The following is a 25,135-nucleotide window of genomic DNA, read 5'->3' on the forward strand; positions in this document are numbered from 1 at the left end:
TACCATTTTATGAATGTCCCTAATGTCCTGTAAAGTTTAAGGACATTTGACACCTTTTGAGAACTTTTGGGGAATGTTACACAGAACTTTTATTCCTACACGGGGAGTCCCTAATTCCAGTTATGTGCCCCACAAAGTCTTTTACTAGCCACAAGTATCGATTAACTACACATTCTCTTTTTCTTTATTTGGTAATGAAGATTTCTTTGATGTAAGTAGTTGCAATAAAGACTTGCAATGGATTAAATATCATGTACATGTAGAATTAACTGGCAAAATCTTGCAATCTACATGATGCATGATATTAAAATTGTGCCAAATATAATCTCCCATTACAGAACAGCCTCATTGTGATGCCCAAATGTTACTTTGATTACTATTACAATATGCAAAGATGGGTTAGAAGTAAGTGTGATAGATTGGTCTGTGTGCAGCCATCATTTAACTCTTGGTGCCCTCGCTACACGTCTATGAGTCAAACCAAAGTTTTCGTGATGTTTCTTTTTATATCTCGCTAATAATATACTGTAGAAATGTGGTTCAAATATTTCCAGACTCCGTACACCCTAGTCTTTCTGATCTATAGTTTCCTGAGATCGTACATTACTCACTGAGGGCACGTAAAAACCATAAGGCTTGCCCCTCTCCATGTGTCATTGGTGGATATGTTTGTCAAGCAGAGGAGAGAATTAGTGGCTGCTGGGTCCTAATGCCTGCCATGTTTGTCTCCACAGGGAGGATGCCAGTGTTTGTGTGGCCTTGAAACAACACATCCATCCTGAGGCCCCAAAGCTAGTCATGAAAAAGCAATTTAAGCCCATCCACAAACAATTCAATGCAGTTCTTTGTTTTTGTTGCAAAGCAGCGATGAGCTTGTTAACCCTGAACCTGATGTTGTCTCCTCAGCTGAAGAGGCTTTCTGCTCTCCTCTGTGAAATCAATTCACCTCAGTATCTCCTCAGGATCTGAGACTCTCAGTCTCATCAGTGACTGTCGTCCTCCAGCTCTTTGGAAATAATCCCTTTAAACTCCTCTCAGAGGTCTCGGATGGTTTTGGCTCTGCTTTGCTCACTGCTGGAAATAAATTCCTCACCTCTGGCTGTTTCCCAAACTGCTTTGAAACAGAGACTGTGTCCTAAAGAGACCCGGCGTTCATCCATCCTGTCCTCTGAACCACAGACCAACCTCCAAATTACCTTTCAGTGGCAGGGTCATGGAAAGAAATTGTTGCTAAAAGACTTTGGAAGTAGATAACAGTAGATAACATCTTCATTCATTTTCTGCTTTGTGCCAGTAGCACAGAAACAGCCCGCAGAGTGGAAGTACCCTGAACATCTTTAAAGGACGGAAAAACACTAAGAGCAGCCTGATCTGATAGCAAACTCATTCACACTAAAGTAGATGTCATCTCTTTTGTCCATTTGTCATGAAAACTCCAATAAGTCTCCTCTTTAACAAGACATACAGCACTTCTATACAATGAAAATTAATCTCTTAAAACGAGACAAATTTAACTAAAGGACTGAGATAATTCTAGTTTGTGTCAGTATTCCTTCTCAGGGTCAATTCTGAGAACAAAGACGTGAAAGACGTGTTTTCAGATTCAGTGTGCCTCAGTCCTCAGTGTGACGACATTATTATCTCTGATGTCCATCACTATAATATCCATAAATCCATTTAGAAATCACAGACAGAAAGATGCTCTGTATAACTCCAGAAGTTGCCTGAGGGTCATCATGTTTTTAAGTTTACTTCAGTATCACAGTAATCCAGTGATCTCTCTATACTTCCATGGGTGCACTGCAAAAAGGGCGTGCTAACAGCTAATCCAGCTACTTTTAATCGTGACAATTTAAACACTCAGCAGACTAATTTGATTTTATAGTGTTTTGAAAGTCATGTCTTTGATTTAATGACCATTTTATCAACCTCATCAACACTGACATTCCTTGTAAATGTCTTCTTAAAACAACGTCCATCCCTTTTGCCAAGAACAAGACAATAAAAACAATAAAAAGCTTTGCACTTTTAGATCCACCATCTGGAAAAAGATGTTTAGCTGCACTACTGGCAAGGCTTCAGTAGATAAATCATTTGAATGTTACTTGTTCTCTCCACTTTTATATTATGGGATATGATGAACATATATGGCTGTAGAGGGCATTAACAGACTAGACAGTTTAGACCAAACCTCCAAGTGAAGTGACCTCTCTAAAACTGTTTCACGAAAATCTTGACATCATAACCTTTATGAAGGTGGGGTTTGCTGAAGTTGTATTAGATAGATAGATAATAATGTGCTGTATTTTAAAAGTTTGTTATATTATCCATTGGGTAAAATCTACATATTATGAGTAACTAGTAGCTAAAGCTGTAGTGGAGCAGAAAGTACAATTCTTCCCTCTGAGATGTAGTGGGGTAGAAGTATTAAGTAGCATAAAATGGGAATACTCGAGTAAAGTACAAGTAGCCCAAAACTGTGACTGAGTAAATGTACTCAGTTTCTTTCTTCCACTGGAAATAAATCAATGTTGAAGTATTTGTCTGAGGGGTTTTGTAAATCTGTCATTACATTTACTGAGTGAGTCTAGAAAAAGAAAATCTCTTTATTTTGCTTGTTAAATTACACACTGTTGTGTTATTTCCCCAGGTTATACTTCATACATTTTGTGTAGCAGCTTGTTCCAACATTTAATTTGATTCTTACACTAAATGAAACATTCAAATCTAAACTGTCATGCATTTTTTCTTTTTTTACAGCTGCACCATTTCATCAAACAGAGATATTCTGGATGTCTACACAGTTTTCTAAAATTGATATATTTGATATCTTTGGACATTTGCTAGGATTGAAACTTAAGTTTGTTCAGGAGGGTAAAAGAGGTTCAGTTTCTTGTATTATTGCTGCCTCTTTTGCTCTGTGAAGAAACTTTGTGAAGTTGCTGCAGTCTGAAAAGATTGTCTTCCTGACTTGAACTGAATATTAATGCGAAATTCTTTCAAACAGCACGGAGTGAGCCGGACATACCGACTGACTGGAAGAGACTTCAGCTCTCAGATTCACTGAAGCAGCAGCAGGCCGACAGCTGACTGGCCCGCAGCTCTGTATGTATGTGTGTTTTGATGTGTGCGTGTGTATGTGTGTGCGTGAGTGAGTGTGTGTTTCAGTTTAGTCCATCTGTTGTTGTGTGTCACCCCGAGGCGATGGCATGAAAGAAAGGGCAAGAGACAGAAGAAGAAGAAGAAAATAAAGGAAAAAGACGAAAAGATTAAAAGATATACAAGTGAAGGGACGTAGGTGTGTTTGTGTGTGTGTGTGTTTCAGTTTGTGTGTCGGACCTCAGGCGGTGCTGTCTGTGCGTCTCTGTGGATCCCAGATGGAGCCAGAACTCAACAGAACACATTAGTCCACTTGGCGTGTTCACACACACGTTCATACACACTCAGATATTCAGTGTAATTCTCCTGACAGTAGGATCACCTGAGCCCCCTGCTCACTCTGCTGCCGCAAGATTTCTGCTCCACTGGAACAGTCAAATGAATTCCTACGGAAGCCCGGAGAGGCCCGTTATCACTTCTTTAGTTATCTCCACCCCAGGATTGAAAAAGAAAGAAAGGAAGGAAGAAAAAAAAAAAACAAAACACAACTCCCAGGCTGGGACTGAGTTTCTGCAGAAAGTGCAGCAGCTCGAGTATCTCTGGGTTTCGTTTGCAAGGTAAAAGATGGGAAGAAGTGGAGGGAGGAAAGACAGAGGGATGCTCCACTGGATCTGTCATTTACTGAGCTGCAGATTTTAGACTTGGGTTCAACTTGAACTCATCTCCTTTGAGACTTGACGTAATCAGTTCGAGGGGCACCAATTGGTAGTTCTTCAGAATTATTATTTTTTTATTCTGAGTTTTCCATGTGTAGTTCTGTACATTTGGGAGGAACAGGGAAGGAGATATTTTGTTGTAATTTTTGCTGGATTATAGTTTCCCAGGGTCTGCAGTGTGGGAGTTACAGTATAACTTAGAAACACTGGATGCAACATACCAGTTAAGATATAACTTATAATTGACACCTTCTTGGGATTTAGTGTGAGTCATTCCTTAGTACTTTTGAACCCATGTTTTTGGGTGTTAACAATTGATAGTATTGATCAAGAACTGCAATTGTCCACATCAAGGTACATCCACTAAAGTGCAACTGACAGGTTCAGGTTGTTATTCTAAGTGTCTGACAGCATTATGGATAGGATTCCTACAGAGATAGACCTTTTTATTAAAGAGCAGGATCCTTTTTGTTTAACCAGAAACATCACTGTATATCACTACCAGACTCCACTGACGAACAGGAATTTTACAGAGCAGAATACACAAGTTTCTAATCTACCACTGCCTCCATCTTTTAGTTTGTGTTATTGTATGACTTTCAGTGGTGGAGGAAGTATTCAGATCTTTACATGAGTAAAAATATCACAAAATAACACAAACTAACAAACAGATCTTGGCAGCAGTGGATTAGAAACTTGTGTATTCTGTGAGGTAAAATGATTGTTTTTGTCAATGGAGTCTTGTAGTGATATATTATAAATACCTTCTTTCACCACTGATATACTGACCTCTAATTTACTGTACTGTTGTTTTTAGCTACAAACTCTTCTGATCCTGCTGTTCAACTTATCTTCTTTATGTTACCAGTGGCCTGAGTCAGACAGTGTGTAGTGGAGGAGAAGAAACAGTTGTTGCTTGCAGTCATTTCTTGGTGTTGTTTCTGTCGTCTGAGGAAGGGGCAGAATCATTCTGAGACATTTTGTTGTAATGTCATAGCAGTCGTCTGCACTCAGTGTCCACGTGTTGAATGTCACTCTGCACTCAGGTTGAAGGATGGAGGCCTGCAGGTCAGACTGAGACACAGACTGTGCCACATTCAAAGATTTGGTAGTTTTTGATCTAAATACTTTTTCTTAGTAACGATGTACAATTTGCATAATGAGTAATACTGTATCTATTATAATCTGCCAGTCGGTAATGTAGCAAGGGATTGTACTTAAGTATTTTCACTCAGTCATGCTTCTTTTTTATGCATCATATTTAGTCTGTTGTCTAAGCTGTTTACAGTTTAATTTGTTTGTTTTGTCTCTCTGCACGTCCACATTAGTTTGAATCTGCTCCCTTTTGTTTGTGTTTTCTTGACAAATATGGAAAATACAGTGTGTTATGTGTAAGAAAATTGAACTTAACTGGCACTTAGGCGTGAAAATTAACTGGAAAAAATTGCAGCTGTTACATTTCAGAATAAAACCACACAAATGATAAAATCACTGGCTCCAGCTGGTATTTAAATTGTTGCGGTAACTTCTGGGAAATACCAGGATTCCAATTCTCAGCATTTGGCCCAGTGGCTACGAGTTCAACCAAAGTCCTTATAGCCAAAACATGCTACTTGGCAGCCATCTTGGCAACACCCTCTGGCAGTTAGAACCAGACCACAGGGAGAACAGGGAGACAGTTATAACTGCAATTTCAATGGTCACTGAACTGAAACACAGCTGAACTGTGTACATTACCCATGATCCCTTTCTTCTTCTGGAGTAGGAAGTGCTGTTACTGTAACAAACATTCCAAACTCTGTTTATAATTCTTGATATTTTCAAAGTTTCCTGGCTGGATATCAGAGATGAACGCTGGTTTTTAATGACTTCAGAGTCTTTTTAACTGATCTACAGTTCAGCATTACTCTTGAACTTTCTGGACCTGATTCCAGCAGTTTAAGCTGCTGACTGTCACTCAGTTAGAGGGAGATCGTACCTGCTCACCACAGTTACACAGAACAACAACAGGTATTCAGGGAGCAGAGTGGGAATGACAGAGGCTCCGTTCTCCCTGTTACAAGTCAGTGAACCATCACAGTGATTCTGAAGCTGATAAGGTTAAATAGGTAAAAGGTTCATGATCTGAGGACCATGAATGTCCACATGAGAAGAGCTGGACACACAGATGGACATCCTTGGGCTCATCTCTACCCAAACAAAAGCCTCAATGATTCTATTTTTCTTTATTGTTATGAACTGTATCCTCATCTGTCTGTACAGAGCAGTTTTCCCTCTGTCCCTTTAAATTTGTATCTCAGCTCATCATTTCTCTCTCGCTCTCTCAGGGGAGCTCAATGCCCTGCATGACAACAGATGGAGCCCTGGGGCTCTGGGACCACACACACACTCACACATTCACACACAACAGCACGCACACACACATATAGAGAGTGAGAGTTGGCAGCAGATGGGTAGGGTAAGAGGCAAGCTGTGGTAAAGACTGATGTCAACATCAGTGTGAGTGCATGCACACACTCCCAGAGAATCCACGATTATGTGGACGGATGAAGACGAACACACACAAAGCACATAATGGAGGACTTAATTCACATGCACACACACAGTTGGAAGAAAGACAGGAAATATCCGACTAGATTTAAAACAGAAAATCAAATCAAAGAAGAATCCACACAGAAAGAGTTTGCTCTCTTTGCATCTGTGTGTTGACCACGGTTCACACTCGAGTTTTGAGTTAATTTGTGTTTTAAAAACTTCAAAAACACTGATCTGAGAGGACATGTGGGGATCTGGGGAGTTCTGTTTGCCAAAATAACAAAATAACCCTCTTCATCTAAGAGTCTAGTTCAGGACCACGCTCAACAACCTAAACGTCTTTTTTTCCGTCAACTCTCTACTCAACTCCTGGTGGGTGTCCAAGAAACACCAAGGCATGATGGGAGATGTAGTCCCTCCTGTAAATCATAGGTTTACTCAGGGAACACTGGATCCTGAACCACTTTCCACAAGATTCACTAATAAGCTGGCAGCTTAACGTCAGTCCTTACACCATCCATCATCTAAAATACCTGAACTCAGACAGCAGCTTTATCCTCACCTTTGACCTCACTGAGGAAACAGGAGCTGTGTCTCAAATCAGATACTACAGCTCATACTCTAGTACACATGTAGTACACTACACGATAGTGCTGTCGCATATCAAACATGGCTGCTATGCACTTACTGGAAATGATGATTGCAACATGTCGCCACAATTGTTGTTCACCAAAATATTCACTAACTTATAAATAAATGTATTACTTTCTTGTGCAAGCCCCCATTTCACACGACATGTAAATGACATCCTCCTTTCTCAGCCACCATTTTCACAAGTTTGAAAAACATTACTGGTCCCACCCCTTCCACTTTGCAGTAAAGATGGCGACCATTGAGGGTGAGAAGTGTTCACTGTTTCACACACAACTTTTTGACTGTTTTAAGTTTAACATCCTGGTACTTAAAGCACCATGCATGTTCATATAGCGACTCTACACCCTTTAACAGCATCATACCATCAGATATCATTTTTTAATTACATTAGAAATATTTTATACCTAGTCTGACTTTTAAAAACAAACTTTCTCCACAGGCTTCATTTATATAACTGTCTCCTCTGTCATTGGCTACAGAACAAAGCCAAGAGTTGAACATATCACACCTAGCACCTGGTATGTTATAGAATTCATTTTAAGGTCTCTATTGATCAATATTATTGATCAGAAAGGAGAGAGTCTTCACAGTCCAGGTCCTGAGGGAATATGGTTGACTGCACTCAATCATCTTTGAAATCTCCTCCTCTTCTCTTTTCTTCAATGGGAGAGTTTATCCTGATTGTACTTTACTTTCTATAACTGTAATTGGTTTCTACTATATAATATAATGATTTTACAGTTGATTGATTTTAACTTTGAAAAGTTTTCCGTAGATAATGATTCACATTAAAACAGAGGCTCTTCTTCCAGCCATTTGCGTCACAGTCTGGTTGAAGTGCAGAGCTTCCATCCCTGAGTTGAAAATATCCATCTCTGTAGGGTATCTACAACAAATGCAGAGTGTTGGCTCACTGGAGGACAGACATTTCCTGGCTCTGGCCCATATATTGTTGCAGCTTTTGGCTGTGTTGTAGGAAAAGTGGGCATGAGTTGATTTGGAGTGAAAGTCAGTTCCAGTTAGCAGCACATGGCCGAGCTTTGGCACCTGGAATCAGACACTCGGGTGGATGCTGGTGCGTCATCCATAATGAGACTGGCATGAGTCCAATGACCAGGCGTGGCAGGTTTACTGAGGGGCACAGGTATTTCTGCTACCTGGGTCTGAAACATCCTGACTCTGGTTTTCAGAACATTTAATCCATAACTTTCTGTCTCCAGGCTGTTAGACTCCTTTGTTTTTATGTGTCAATTTCCATTCCTGCAGACGGTTTTACACTATTCCACTGATCAGGTGACAGTAACTTGCACTAAGCAAGGCAGAGAAGACGACTGCAAATGTGTAAACAATGTAGATTTCTAACTCTTACGAAAAACAGCATTGCAAATATTAATGAGGAAGAAACACATTCAACATGTACAAAATATATGAATGCTGTACCACCAAAAATTGTGCAGTGCACATAGGTAATAGAAATAATAGCAAAACATCCCTGGATCATTTACAGGTTGATGCTGCTACTAAACTCTGGACCAGGTCTTCCTAAAGGTTTCATATGACACTGATTCTAGTCCCTGGTTCCCCATCAAATTCAGAATCCAATTCAAAGCTCTTCAAACCTACCAAGCTCTACAAGGTCAGACTCCTGTGTTACCAGCAGGTCGCTACAGTTTTCTGATCAGGGTTTGGTGGTTGTTCCTTGGAGAAGGTTTAAAACTAAAGGAGACTGAGCTTTTGAGGTTGTGGCTCCTAAACTTTATGATTTAAGATCTGTAGATACCTCACAACCTTCTTTATTTTTAGATTTATTCTGTTTTTGATGCATGTTTTTGTTTTTATCTCCTCTGCTCTTGAAAGGTGCTACATAAAATAAAGTATTTACTTCCTTTGTTACTTCCCTGTTATTTCCCCACTGTCAACTCTAATAAAAGAACCAAATAAAGCTTAAAACCCTCTGTAACAGTCTCTACATCTGGACTGTTAGGCCTCTGATTGGCTGTTTTGTTGTGTAGTATATGCCAGCATGTTTCATAACTGTGCTTTATCTGTCACATGTACCTGCTGCATTTCCTACAAGCTGTGTTCATTTAACAGTTGCATTGCTGTTTTGTAGTTAATTAGTTTTATTCCATTATATTATTGCTGTTGTATGAGAAGATTTTCACAGTGTCAAACTATTTAAAACATTATATGGTCTATTTCCTAACTTCTGTAGGCTCCTAAACCCCTTTCAAAGCTCTCTGGGAGAAAACAAATTTAACTATTACTCAACACAAAGCACCTGAGACAATTATCCCATTTACCCCTGGCATTAAAGGGCATTTTGGGTGAGGGAACTGCAGTTGCATAGTGTGTGACCACATGAAAGCACAGGTGTAAATGCACCCAAGACACAAAGGAAATACATGATCACGCCCAGCTGTTCCAAACCAACAAGGTAGCAGCTCGGCAGCTAGCAGCAATTAGCCAGCACACACAGGAAGCAATCCTCTCCTCATGGTTCTATGGAGTCTCTGAGTTTCTGAGATTTGACCCAATGGAGATAAAAGGTTTTCACCTAACATCTTTATAAAACCTGGTCTGGACAACAGGAAGTGACCTCACTTTTAACTTGGCAGGGAGCAGCCTGTTAATGTAGCTAATATCAGTGTAAAGGTCACGGAGGGGACGTAAATGTCAAAGCGGATGGAAACAAACAGCAAACCTTGACTGAAAGTGAATTTCTAATGTGATGAATGAAGGTGGATGGGGAAGGAAGTGTCTGACATATACAATATGGACCCTCAGTGATCACATTAGCTTGTTTGGGGCGTGGAGAGGAAAAAAGAAAATGCACCGCAGTGACACGGCTAATTGATTCTGGCAGGACAGAAGTGTAAAACACAAACAATTATGAAGACACAAGAAGAAGGAGAAGGACAGGGAGATGAAATTCGATTGCTCTGACACGATTCATTAACTGGGGACAGGAGAAAAGGGAGTGTAAACACCAAATGCTGTTCGCACTGAGCTGTAAGTTCATTTTTTAGGAAGTAGAGCTGCTGCTGAGAGGCTGGAAGTTTCATAGTATGAAGGAAAATATCTCTAAAAACAGTCGCTGTGTCTCTTTGTTCTACTATATAATAATAATATAAAGCCTAATGGGAACTAGGACAGAGGGATTCACCAACCATCCCAAAATAAGGATGCTGCCAGGCTCTTTTTAGCTGCAGGAACTTTTATACAATTGTTTTCAAGAACTCAGGAGACTGACCTCCAGTTTGACTGAGAGGGCTCATTTTGGTTTTAAATTCTCCAGCCCAGAAAGATAAAACAGGTAACTACACCCTCAACAACTGACCACAAAAATGTCTCTAACTGGTTGAATACAGGTATGCTGCTTTAACTCCTTTCAGTGCCTCAACTTCAGATCTGTTGTCAGCTCTAGCAGGTGCTTCAAGTTTGTTGGTTACTGCTACAAAACACTAGCGCAGTGATTAGCACTGTCATCTCACAACAAGAAGGTTCCAGGTGCAAGCCCCGGTTCCCCCAGCTTCTCACAGTCCAAAGACATGCAGGTGAACCGATGACTCTAAATTGCCTGTAGGTGTGAATGTGAGTGTGAATGGTTGTTTGTCTATATGTGTTGGCCCTGCACTGAGCTGGTGATCTGTCCACCGTGTACCACGCCTCTTACCAAGTGTCAGCTGGGGTAGGTTCTAGCCCCCCCCATGACCCTTATGGATAAGCAGTATAGATAATGTATGGATGGCTGCTACATAACATTAAATTTTAGGAGAGAAAAATGCAAAAAGTGGACCACTGTCACCTCATTGGCACTTCAGCTTCTTTCAGTGCTTCAGCTGAAACAACACTATTCATCAGGTCCACTTGAACTGTCCCAGAAACTACCACTTCAGCTTTTCTTAAGCAATTTAACTCCTCTGAATGCACCAATGCCACACAAATACACTTAAAAAGCTCCAAATTAGCTGTTTTTTACAATGGACAAAAGCACACTTGAATTTCCTTCAGTTTCCTTTAATCAATTATGTAGCAGGCCACTTCAAGGATCTAAAAAGAGTTAGCACTGAGTGCAGCACTTGCTTTGATACCTTATTTAGCTAAGTATAAACACATCTTTGTACAAAAAGCATTTAACTAAATGAGCTCAAACTCTCAGATGCTCCAGCGTTAAATGTCTGAGCACAAATGGCCATGCAAGAACTGACTTCAGGTTCAATTCCCAGACCTAATCACACTCTACAGCCCCCTGACACATCAGCAGAAAAGGAGGACAGAGTGTTTTCTCTCCCTGATATGAGTACAAATTGATGAACCCAAAGGTAATTGTACAAAGGACAAAGAGTTGGCTGACTTCCCTAAAATGGGCAGCCCAGGAAATGGGGGGGAAGTTGTTTTCTCTTTCCTAATTTGGATCAGCAGGGAGATAGAAAGTCAACAGTGTGGTTTTTACTTAATGAATGCTGACAGGAAATCAAACATCAGAGGAACAGAGCATTTCTTCCTGCCTCTGACTGAATCCGAAAGTAACTCACCACAACAACACGACCAAATAACATCAGAGGAAGAGGAAGACGTCAGCAGCCTTACCTAGCTTGGGCAGCGAGTACTGGACTTTGAAGTAGTCCTGGTAAAATCCCAGCAGTCTCTTGGTGATATGAAGAGCATAGTCACCCGCTCCGCTGGAAATGGCGTCCGGCCGGGCGTAAAGACGGATCTAAAGATACAGAGAAAGAGAAATGGAATCAGGGCAATTTTAATAGCAAAGGAATTAAACATAAATACAGAGAGAGGTAAAAATATAACAACATGGAATTATGCCATGTTTTTTGTTTTTTGTTTTTACAGAGGGGGAATTTGAATTTGGCAGAGTTCATGATCAAATCTAAAAGGAGGCAAACAGAACAGGGCTAAGTGTAAACAGAAAAATAATACAGTCGAGTTGAGTTTAAATTCAAATCCGAAGAGAGACAGAAATTAAATTTGAGGGCATTTTTTTCGTCCAAATGTACACAAAGACAAGGAGAAACTGAATCAGGCCAGTGCTAGGCAGGTCAAGCCCGCAGAGAAAGAATAACTGAATCAGGCCAAGATCATGTTCAGCTCTCCAGACAAAATAACACAGTCAGGAGTAAGTTTTTGTTCAAATCTACAGAAGAAAAATGGATTTACGGCTACAAGCAGAAAAACAATCCACTTAAACATTTGTAGGAAAAAAAAATCAAAGTTCTGCTTTAGTTGGATTCCTAGTTAGTTCTCATAGTCAAGGTCTAATATTCACAACTCTGATGCTGAAGTGTGTTTCTCATTATTGTGCGGGACAAACACTCTGAAATGTAGTTTGTGTCTCTGCAGTGTGAGGAGCAGCTGTGTGATTAGATCATGTGAGGAAAAATCTGCCAAACATTCCGACCTATAATCAATACCAGCCGGGTCACATGACTGTTCCCATGCCTATCAGCATGCTCGGTCAGGGGTACTGACCTCACTGTTGACCTCGCTGGGAGAACAACAGGATGACAGTGTGTGTGTTCCCTGAAGCTCTACAGCCATTAATTACACCGACATCACTGCTGGGAGGAAGTAGACTACAATTTGAAAAAATTATCTGTTGTTTAAAAACTGTTTCTGTTAGTTGGCTCAGATGGAAATCTCAGTTAAGTCTCTGATGCATTGCAGCTAATATGAAGCTGTAATCAAAGGAACAGCTTCCTCAGAGCAACTGGTTCCTGTTTACCGACTGTCACAAAACTTGGCAGACAGAGGAGCAACAGAAACCTCACTTCACCCTCTTTTCTCTCACAGCGTATCACTCCACCAGCCTGTTTACTGCCAATGTGCAAAGTGTTATGTAGCTCCCATTAAAACCAATATACAGCCACAGCATTAAAACCACCGACAGGTGAAGTAAAAAACATTGATCTTCTCGTTATGATACAATGTTCTGCTGGGAAACCTTGGGTCCTTCATTCATCTGGATGTTACTTTTACTGGTACCACCCACCTAATCATTGTTGTAGACCAAGCACACCTCCCTATGGCAACAGGGGCCTCCCACACCACAAAACTGCTCATAGATGTCTTGAGGAATATGACAAAGTGTGTGGGGTGACAAAGTGTGCCGAGCTGGCCTCCAAACTTCCCAGATCCCAATCTGATCCAGCATCTGTAGGATGATGAACAAGCCAGATCCACTCCATAACCCACAGGACTCGCTGTCTAAAAACTTGCTAATTAGCATTAAACACAAAATACATTAGCCGAGTTATTACATTTAATCCTGAGGGGAACATGAAAACTATGTGAACCAAATTTCACAGTAGTTATTGAGTTGAGTTGCTGAGTTGTTGTTGAACCTTGTGGTGGCACTAGAGGAGTCAAGAGGTCAAGCCTGTTTTTAAAATGCAGCCAGCATTTAATTCATGTTCTGCTTCCAGGGAATAGACTGAAGCAGAAAACCTGCTGCTTTGGGATCCTAACTGTTTACCTGCAGAAAAACACTCAGGGAGCATTTTCGGCTCTGACTGTGAAACCTCAGAAACCTTGCTGAAAATAAAAGTAAAAACAAAAACTTTGTAATCGATATTTTTAACTGGCTTTGATACCAACTTAGTATTTGTTACTGCGGCATCAATCTGCCTGTCTCTTGTGATTCTGCAGCTCTGTCAGAAATGTTTCACTTCACTGACTCCCAACTGATTCTTTAAACTCAAGTGATTCTTTCAGGCTGATGGACGGACAGACATCTGCTTCATCTAAGGCAATTTTCTTGCAAAAAAAATAAAAAATAAAAAATACTGTTTCAGAGCTCAAAGCAATTTAAAGTTTGAAAGAGAAAATGAGCTACTGCTGTTGCCTGATCCAATCGACATCCAGGGTTTGACAGGCCTATCTCACTGTATAAAATCCTGTCAAACTGATCTCAAAGACTTATCAACTCTTGTTAGCATCTGTTAGTATCAGCTCATTATTCTCTATGACAGTTAGAGCTATCATTAAAGTGATTCAGATCCTTTTACAGCCTTAGTCTGTCCTGAAGGTGGCGCTAGAGCAACAACAAAATGTACAACCCCAGATTATTTTACTTTTCAAACTGCACACGCAGACTCAAGGCAAGGAGGTGTATTGGCTGTTAATCAGCATGGTGACAAAAGGCGGTGATGTCACTGATCAATATGCATGGTATCCACCCCTGCCTGGACATACTCTAACTGTAAACCCTGTGTGTTTGTTGGTCTGTTTTACTGTTGAGAGAGAGAAACCGGCTCATTGTCAACTGAAGGACGACACACAATACACGCAAACAGAAACAGACACAGACACACACTGACAAGTAATGTCACTCTGCTATCTCCTCTCAGTTTCACCTCCGCCCTAATAAACTCTGTGTTCACACAGCTGTAAAAACACATTGGATTCTGCTTTGTCACAACAGACAGTAAATCAGGTTCTTCTCGCTGTCAATATGTTTGTGTCATATAAAAGCTCCTGTGTGTAGTAAACTGTGTGTGGTATTAAGCTGTGTTCTGACTGAACATGAAGCAGATTTAACAGGTGAGATGTCCACTTGAATAATAGCCTACATGTTATGGTCTACCTTGTCTTTTCCACCCCAGCCTAATGTATTAGAAATTATAGTGTGAGTGCAGAGGGATGATAGATATAGATACTTTCTAGTTCACTAATGCAGGTTATTGACAGGCAGGACATAAGAAGACCTGTAGAGAGGTGAGGGTGGACTGTAATCACAGCCTATTGAACATCATGGCTCTGTTAGTTATTTACAACTCAGTAAGAGCGCAGCTGAACCTGTGATATTTTCTAATAACCTCACACAAACCCTCTCGGTCATGGGTCAACCCACGCATCACTGGCATCACTACCTGCTGCATCTCCTGCTGCTGCCAGAACATCAACAAAGGTGGTGAGTTTTGTGATTTCTGTGATGCATGTAATGAGCTCAGAGTTGGATTTCAAACTGTGTCTGGAGTCTTTCCATGTCCGTATGAAAACTTGAAAGTCGAGGGAATAAAATGTCACGTTGTCCACCCTGTTAAGGCGCCTATGGTCCAGAATGATAGCCCATTAGCAAAACAGGGTACCCCTGGTGTAAGTTATGGGCTTCACTGGGTGTTTCTTTCTATCAGCCCACATCTTCTTATTTCTGTTGTCAGTCCTTTTCTGTGCTGCCCAAAAATAGCAGAAATAGCTACATATGGCCATCTGTTTTCACCTTAGCTAGGGCAAAGATAGCTAGCTAATTCCAGCTTTATTGACCTTAGCTGGGCAGCACAGAAGAGTACTGACAAACAAAATACAAAGACGTGGGCTCATTTCAAGAAACACCATATAAAACCCATTTATCAGGGGTACCAACTTTTACCAGCGAGTACCAACGTTAGCTAGGTTAGCTGGCTCACATTAGCACTTGCTGGCATCAAACCATTTCTTCTTCTCTTTTTCGTCACAATGAAAGTGGTAGAATGACAACTGAATAGGTTTTGTGGATTCAGATCTATTTTAACAATATGGGACACAACACTGTGGCATCTTGAAAGCAGGAGAGCCTCAGACAAGTTGAACATGGACATCAGTCGTGACGTCAAGACTTAACAAGAGAATTATCTTAATGGCTCGGAAAACATGGCAGAAACCTCAGGAACATGAACTAGGAAGAGATCCCTTCACAGGACAGACAATCATGCAACAGATGTTGTGGGTACAGAACAGAGCACATAGTAAATTTACAGTGACAACAACCTTTCCAACAGATCCTGAGCCACACAAATACAGCTGCTACTGATATAACAAATAATAATATTACTAATGAATAAAAACCGACACAGAGGCTAAATCTATGCTAATGCGTCCTCCTCTTTTTTCATCCTCCTCTCTTCTCCTCCACTCCTCAGTTCCCCCAGTACGAGTGATTTTTTCAATGAAAATTCAAACTTTTTAAAGCTCTTCTCTTCTTATTCCCCACATTCTCCTCCCTGAACCAGAACTCATCTCAGAGCGCGGCAGCCAGCAGAGTGAATATCTGCTCAGAAAGTGGAGGCTTTATTGAAATCGTAGCTTCTTTCGCTGGACTGGCAGCGAGCTACTGAATTGAGTATCATCTCCTGAGGATTCCTGAAATGCCTCCAGTCATGTTCTCCCAGGTGAGGAGAAACCAGGGCACATTACATTTTTCAATGGGTGTGGGGTGGGTGGGTGGGTATGTGTGTATGCGTGACGTTTTCACTTCAAAGTATCAGCATATACACGTTCACGGTGTCTCTCAGGACTGAAATATGCTGCTTCAACCGAGCTAAAACTATCACATGGTGACTCAGAGGGTCCTGGGTTTAAAGTTTGTACATTCAGTCTGTGTCTGCATGGATTTCCTCCGACAATTCAAAAACACTCAGGTCAGCTCAGGTGGAAACTTTAAACTGCCCCAAAGTGTGAATGTGACTGTTGTTGGTCATGTTTCTTAGCTCTGTGACAGACTGTTCAGGGTGTGCCCTCTCTCTCAGCCAATAAGCGATGAAACAGCTTCGTTTGGTTAAACAGAGGATCTACCGTTTACTTAGTCTGTGTGCTTGATCCTATTAGGACCATAAATGTCTATACCAAAGTTTGTGCCAATCCATTAAGCAGATGTACATATATTTAATTGGAAGTGGCACTGGAGGAAAAGCCCAGGGATCATAAAGGACATTAGGACTCATCCTCTGGATAACATGAATGTCTGCATCAAACTTCATGTTAATTTTATCCAAAAGTTACTACATTATCTGTATAGCTCATGTTAAATGCTGTATTATTTCTGGAGAGTACAACAACAGTGTCTCTGCTGCTCGAGTTTCTATTTTTAACAGAGATAAAATTTCTATTCATCATTTAATCCAGTGGATTCCACTTTGCCATCTTGAATTTAACTGCTGTTAATGAAAACAACACTTTCTCCACATATTTCACAGTAAAATCCTTTCGAGGAGGTGAAGGGATTATTCCCTCTGAACTGCTGGGAAGCTTTTAATGTGAAGCAGATTAACAGCAAACAGCGGCAGCAGCAAACAGCAGCAGAAAATTATCACAGCAAACTGGAGCAGATCAAAAAACAAGGAGGCTTCTCACCAAAATGCCATCAAACATACAGTACTTTCCAAACAAGCACTGCTGGAAAGGGCTTGCTCTAAAAAATAGCCTGTTAGATTAAGGTCTATCAAATCTTTGTAATCAAGGGAGATAAAACATACTCACTCTATAAACTGTGTAATGGGTCTAACTCTGTAAGAACAATTACTGGGACTGTCTTTCAGAAATTATGCTTATGCATGAACAAAACTCAGATTTTGGTAAGAAATTTAAAAATATCAATATAATTACTCAGCACATTTTTGGGAATATGCTTGCTACTTTTACTCATAGGTTAGGCTATCGCTAGGTTAGCTAGTTAGTTAGTTGTGGCCTTGAGGTTATCCTCTGATCCAAACTCCTGGCAACCAAGGAAATGAACGTAATTCCTCAAAAATCCGTTATAGTAGTTCAACGATGAATAGAGCAAAAAAACAAAGAGCAAACAGTGCAAAGAAAATGCATACACTTTGTAGAAACTCACTTAAATGCAACATAACATGAATCAATAACAGCACTTTCTGTTAAAACACAAAAAATTAGCTTTGGCTAAGGCATCCAAATTGTATTCTAAAAATTACTCAAATTACTGTGCTTCTTTTAAAATATAGTTTTTTTTCCTCTTTACGACTGGTTTGATTATGATTATTGTCTAATGATTTGTGACCTCTGTTTATTCATGGTGTATTTTATTTATTTTCTATGTATTTTCTTTATATAGTTTGCCAAATCGTGTTTTAGAAATTAGCTTTTTGCTTTTTTCCATCTTAAGTAGGGGAGAAGTCCATGGTATAAGCCTGTGGTTTGTTGACTGCTTCTGTCTCATCTGTTTTATTCTGTTTTCTAAATACAGAAAATAAATAAATCTGGTCAGTTAGACAAGCAGATGAGTCTGAAAACATTACATGACATCAGTCATTTCTCATGAGAGAAGCAAAAGCAAAAGCCACGGTAATATTTTCTACTCCAAGCTAAACATTATTCAAAGGTCAAAGGTAGATCAGGACACAAACACAAGGGCGGATAAAGCCACAAGCCCAAAATATTCTCTCATCTCCCTTTTCTTAATTCATGTCTTTTCTTGTTCCTCTTCCTCCCTTCCTCCTTTTACTCCTCTCCTCCAGTCTCTCCTTGTTATCTCTCCACTCGTCCGTGACATCTCTCGCTGCGTTCTGTCGCTCCGTCTGTCGCCCTTGGATGATGGATGGGGTGATGGACGCTCGGTTGCCACGGTAATTTGATGGATGGTTTAGCAACTGATACGAGCGCCCGAGAGAGCACACCAACACACACACACACACACACACACACACACACGATAACACACTCTCCTCGCAGCACATGTGGGTCCTTGACTTTGAGATCAACAGGCCTCAGACAGTCACTACTCCCTCCATAACAAACACTGCTGACCCGTGACTGCAGCGCCACACATTTGTCCAATCATATCATCACTTTTGCTGACGACACTGCTGTGATAAAGAGAGACAGGCTGGGAGCCGGAGCAAGGATAACAGTCTCTCTATCAATGTCAACAAGACAAAAGAGATGATTGTTGACTGTGGGAGGACCAGTGCATGAACAGACAGACAGACAACATGCAGCTTCTGGAAGATAAAAACATCTCCTCTATAGAGTGGTGCAAGGATGACATATTTTTGCAGGCCAACCCTGAAGTTAGCATCACTCTGGTTCCCTCCACTAAAAGCTAATGAGATTTTTTCATTGTCTTTTGGATTGCCTCTGTCGATTCTGTACCAAGTTACAGCCAAAGATAAACTTAATAAATCCTCATAATCCTCATTGTGCCGAGAAAGTTCTACATTTGTGTGTTAACCCTGCCCATGCACACAAGAAAACTGATATTTATGACATGTATCTGTGCACAGCACAAGAACAGATATTAACAATGATAAATGCATCATAAAGACAACCCTCAACATCAACCATTTATGGTAACAAACACCTGGTTTTAAAGCAACGTTATGTAATTATTTTACCTGAAAGTAACAGCTTCAGAATCAATGTAATTAAAAACAAGCGTTCATCTCCGATATACAGCCATGAAACTCACAAATTATAAACACAGTTGTCTGTTACAGCAACAGCACTTCCTGCTCCAGAAGTTGTACGAGTAATATATACTGTGTTTTAGTTCAGTGAGTGGGACTATGCAGTCTACTTACTGGATGTCTTTAATTGTTTTTATTGGAAACTGCCTAATTACAGATGCACAGAGCTGCTACCATGTAGCATGTAGCATGCAGACTCCCAGTCTTGTTGCTCATTATTCTTTTTAAAAATACAAATAGTTCATGGACTTAGGTTTGTGCTCATAAACTTTCCCTCTTAAGTGCTGCTGTTTCTTTTTTCCTGCATAAGAAACAACATACAACATCAGAAACTTGAATAAGGCGCTTAAGTGACGCATTATCCCATTATCTCAGCATATTTAGGTTTTTCAAAACCAATATGTTTACTGGTACAAACACATAACCAAGATACTATTAAAACATGTTTGTAACCAGAAAATTGCCTGGCGCATTAGAACAGATTTCCCCTGCTCTTTAGCATCCTAAAACAAATAAATATGATTGAGATACAGTTGTTTCTTTTGAAGTGATGGTGCCTGTTGGTGGTAGGAAATAGGACAGTAGGCGTAGGTGTTTTGATGTACGTCATGCAGCACTTGGTTTTTCGTTCTCACACTGTTTAATGTGAGAAAAATTTGGCAGCCTGAGGAGGTAAAACTATCCGATATTTGATGAGAGAAAAAAGCAAAGAGTGGAGAGGAAATCGATTCTGTGTTCAGAAATATGGTTTTCCTTTTCCATCACTCAACACGTTCCTCAGATTTATCCTGCAAGGGGTTACGTTTATCTTAGAGAAGTTCTGATTCCCAGGTTGAAGGGAGATCACGAGGTAATATTAAAAGAATGACTGAAAACTCCTGAATGTCAGCTTTACAGTGACTTTCATCTTCTGTACTATTTTTGAAGTATTTTCTTTGTCAAAGCATATTTGTCATTTGTTCCAACTCTGCCACGCCCTCCTGCCCTGCAGTAACCCCTGCTTTCCTACCTTTCAGCCACCTAGCTCTTCCCTGCCCACCTAGTTGCCTGTTCTCTAATAAGCGCTTTGTAATTATTAAGACCCATTTCCACTCATTCCTTGATTTAGATCATCTAAATATTGACTAGTCTATAGGGAAAAAAAACTGTTCATGACAATAAGCAATGGCCAATGGGGAAAAAGAAACCTGACAACACAATAAAAAGAAGAAGGAGCAGGGTCATAAGATTTGACTTCCTTCAAGGAGCTGTAATTCCCATCACTACGCTGTTTGCCCTCCCCTGCCTCTCCCTGCTGAACCTTAATAAAGGTGTCTCCAAGTTGTGTTACTGAGTGCTCCTAAACTTGAGCCGTGACAGATTTGTCCCTCACCTAACAACTGTCCCCTTTGGTCCTGAATCTTCAAACATTTTTTGTCTGATTGGACTGATTTTGATAACTAAATATCTGAGTGAAATTAGTATGAAAGGACAGGTGCAGCTGCAGCCTCTCAGAGCTCAAAGAAAATGACGGCAATCAAACTCACAAAAAAGCAAATTTTCCTAGCTGAGTTCTCAGTGCTGAAACACACTGAAACACTTTTTTGGTTGAAATGTTTGACATGAACTGTTTGTATGTTATACTACTTCAAAAAGTAACAAGAGGGCAAATGATCTGTGATGAATTTTAAATATAATAATTGAGTTGAACTGAGCATATTTTTACCATCTGTTTCTTTCATGAGTAAACACTGCAACAAAACTGCAATATTCTAAATTCAATGGGTATCTACTTTGGTATTGGGCAGTGGAATCACATCTTTTTTTAATGCTAATGAAACCACAGCATTTTGTTAGCATTAAAATACATCTCACATGAGAGTTTGCGACACATCCCCTGTCCACATTTCTTTTGTTAAGTAATGAGTGTCACATAAAAATCAAATGTTAAAGTGACCTTTATCATTTTAAAATACTAATCTGACCTACAGTTTATTATCATTACAGGGCATTAATTTGACCTTTATTATCATTATGGAATGTTAATGTGACATTTAATATCATTACAGAAGTTTAATGGCAGACTCCTGCCTCCTCCCAAAAAATCCCCAACTTTCCTCCTGCCTCACCTGATACCTGAGAGGAAAACACTCTCCTGTGATAACGATTAAATCAGTTTTGCTCTTTATTACAGAATGTTAATGTGACTTTTACTCATTAACAATCATTAACAAGACTATTAGTGCTACAGTGATGTTAAAAATAAATAAGACTGGTGTTATTTTATATTGTTTTTTATGTTTTATGTTTTTTATCACGAAGTGTTGGCTAACTTAAACAGAAGCAAATGAGTGATAGAAATAGAAGCAGTTAACATTAGCTACGCACCACTGGAGACAGCTCTTGCTGAGTAAAGGAATGAAGTTTGATGCTTAACTCACAACGTCTCTTCTAGACAGGTAAGTAAACGGCTATTAATGCTTATGTTGGCTACATAGGAATAGTAAAAATTGACGTGGAAACTTACTAAATACTATCTGACGATCAACATTAATGCAATGTCTACTGTCATTGTAGAGGATAAAAATTACTTTTATTACATAACTATAATGTGATAATCATAGAACTAACTACAAATTAACTACAGCTCTGCTATCAATATATTATCATATATTAGTAGGGGAAATCATGATCATGGAATATTAATGTGAGCTTTATTAGCCTTTTTGTCAGAGTGTTTTTGCCGATTTAAAGATCGAGAACTCTCAGTAGTCGCTCAGTGTGACCGTTCCTCTCGGTCTGAAGCTCTTTGTTTGTGTCTTGTTAAAGACAGATGTGCCACAGACAGAAACCTGTTCACATTCAGATTCACAGTAGTGATTAGCTGCTAGATAAACACCAATAGTCTTTGCTTTATGACGATGACAGTCGGCAAAATGACACAAGATGAAGGAATAATAAGCTAAATGGCTGAAAGAGTGAGGATTTTATTGAACTGGGGGCTGCTCAGTTCTGTCAGACTTTAATCCTCCCTGAAGGGAAAACTGCTCATTACAGGAACAGAGATTCTAACAGAGACACATTAGAAAGACAATACAAGAGAAAGACAAACAGCTGTTGTTGAAGGAGGTGGAAAAAGAGAGAGAACGATTTGAATAAAAGAAAATATAGGGAATTTGAGTGGACAATGAATCCTGGAGGTCTCCCAGACTAACTGATCATCATCATTGGTTTGTGCAGAAAGACTGAGATAATTCCTTTATCCTGAGACCCTGATGTAATGTTTACAATGCATTTTCATCCATACTGAATTAAATTTTAGTTTATAATCATAAAAGCTTTGTGTTAGTGTTTAGGCCTGCTTAATTAGCTTTTAAGTAGCATCATTACCTTCTCATTACTAGGCCTTGAGAATGTCTTAATACATTTATTGATGGTTTGGACATTTAATAATGTTTTGGTAAAATTATCGCTACAGTTAGAAGGGTTAATAGTAGCAACACCCTTGTAACCACTCTGGATACACTAACAACCACCTACTGACAACTAGCAAACAAGCAACCAACTGGCAGCTACATTAAATCCCCCAAAAAGCACCTAGCTACATTATAGACACTACCAAGTGCCCCCCAAGTAAACACATAAACAAAACTAAAGAGAAATCATAGCAACCACATAACAACACATTACCAATCAACAATCAAGTGACTGAACAAGTGACTGAACTAAATATTACAACCCGCTACCATGGGTTGTGTGTTTTAACAGGGTTTTAATGTGGCAATTTTAATATTTATTGGTGTAATCTATTTGAAAACATCCCGCAATTTAATTAATTGTCATCACTTCATCATTTTATCCTATTAGACATTTGTGTAAAATTCCGTCATAATTAGCTGATGAAGTCTCAAGTTATGGCCAAAAACCTGTGTTTTGTGAGATCACAGTGACCTTGACCTTTGCCCTTCAACCACCAAATTCTAATCAGTTCATCCTTGTCTCCTAGTGGAAGTTCATGCAAACTTTGAAAAAATACCCTCAAGGTGTTCCTGAGATATTCACGTTCACAAGAATGGGACGTCCACATGGAAACACGTTAGCAGTAAGATGTTCACTTTAGCTGAGGCAGCAAACATGGCCGCTTTCGTCCTCAACTGTTCTCTATATTTATATTTTCATGAAGATATTTTCATTGAAGTTATCTTTACACGTAAAACACAGGATAAATTGCATCATTTATGCAGAGACCAAATTCCTGCTCTGAGTCTAGCATGTTGACGGATGCTCTGCTTTTCTTTCTGTGAGGAGGATGGAAGGATGAATGTTTCTGTCAGATGAAGCTGTTTCAGCGGTTATGAGGAGGATGGAGGGATGTGTTTTTTGTTGTTTTTTTCCTCCTGTGTCATATAAAGCTGTTACTTTCAGAGGTCTGGAGGAGGAGGAGGATGGAGGGATGGGAGGATTAATGTTTCTGTCAGAGGAAGCTGCTCTGCAAACAGACAGCAGCGTCTCCACTGCCTTCAGGCTGAAACAAGGATTTTAATATGAGAGCGATGCTGTAACAGAGACACAGAGACCGTATCCAGCAACTGTTTGTAAATATGAAAATATTCATGCGCTGCTTCCTGGATCTCTTTCATGCCCTGCACGCTTTTTGTCTGCAAATAGAATCTCATCCTGTTTTCTAAAAATTGTTATTCAACCAGGACAATCTCACACTTAGTCTCAAATCTGTCCTTCCTCAGTGTTGTGGCCATGTTTCCCTACAAATATGACAGTGTCCTCATGAATTATCAGGTACGCAACAGCGTGTAACAGCATCTCCTGTGTTTGTTTATGAAAGAAAAAAATCCATTCATTCAACATTTATCAATCTACTTGGTATTTAATCATCATCACGACTGCTGAGTGACTCAGTGTGTTCCCTGCAGTGAGACTGAAGCTTGGCCAGAGCACCGCCCATTCTTATTTTAATCATTTCATCATCCTGAAATAAATATCAGCTCTTCAAGAATTTAGCATCATTGTTGGTCTACAATCAAACTGCTAATTGTTCCCTCTTAAACACTGATATAATGGGTTTTTAGTGATGATGTTTGTCACTGTTTTCTTGCAGTTCAGTTGGATTTAATTGATCTGAGTGATTCTTTTTTCAAATCCCAGTGTGGATTCATGGGGATTTGAACTGTACTCAGAGAAGTCCTCAGAATTAATACAATACACGCATTTATTTTTAGTTCAAGCAACATTACATAGCTACAAATAACAGCTTCAGAATCATTGTGATGGTTCACTGACTTGTAACAGGGAGAATGGAGCCTTTGTCATTCCCACTCTGCTCTCTGAACACCTGTTCTTGTTCTGTGTAACTGTGGTGAGCAGGTACGATCTCCCTCTAACTGAGTGATGGTCAGCAGCTTAAACTGCTGGAATCAGGTCCAGCAAGTTCAAGAGTAATGCTGAACTGTAGATCAGTTAAAAAGACTCTGAAGTCATTAAAAACCAGCGTTCATCTCTGATATCCAGCCAGGAAACTTTGAAAATATCAAGAATTTTCTTTTCTAGTTTGGCATATTTGTTACATCAACAGCACTTCCTGCTCCAGAAGGAGAAAGGGATCATGCTGTATGCCAAGGGACTTCATTTGGAAGCAGCTTAATGTATAAATGACCCAAGTAATTTGCAAATTTCTCATATCTTGGAAACATCAGCTGTATCCTGTGGAAAAGATCCATTCCATTCATTCATTATCTGCACCTGCTGATCCTATACAGGATCACAAGAGGCTGGAGCCAAGCTCACAATAGGCAGAAGGGGTTAGTGTACATTAGGTAGCCTAATGCAATCCAGTGCAACAGCTTGTGTAAATTCAACTATATGTTTATTACTGAAGGACTATGTTATACTGAGAGGTGTGTCTAGTTTTCTGTCTTTGCCATTTACATACATGAGGGG

The 25,135-nt window shown here is 39.8% G+C and overlaps 1 protein-coding gene across 2 annotated transcripts in view; it reads right to left on the minus strand.

Annotated features, from left to right (window-relative positions):
- The window catches only part of LOC108895871 (thyrotropin-releasing hormone-degrading ectoenzyme), a 211,152-nt gene that overhangs the window by 157,804 nt on the left and 28,213 nt on the right, over window positions 1-25,135 (minus strand). For both annotated transcript variants that reach the window (XR_007815013.1, XM_018694825.2), the window contains exon 4: window positions 11,598-11,724. Coding sequence is in view for 1 of the 2 variants with exons in the window: in XM_018694825.2 (XP_018550341.1) it covers window positions 11,598-11,724 (127 nt within the window). In the remaining variant the exon portion in view is untranslated. The remainder of the gene's footprint in view (window positions 1-11,597; window positions 11,725-25,135) is intronic.

The sequence above is a fragment of the Lates calcarifer genome, linkage group LG18 (assembly GCF_001640805.2).
Source record: "Lates calcarifer isolate ASB-BC8 linkage group LG18, TLL_Latcal_v3, whole genome shotgun sequence".
Classification (NCBI taxonomy): domain Eukaryota; kingdom Metazoa; phylum Chordata; class Actinopteri; family Centropomidae; genus Lates; species Lates calcarifer.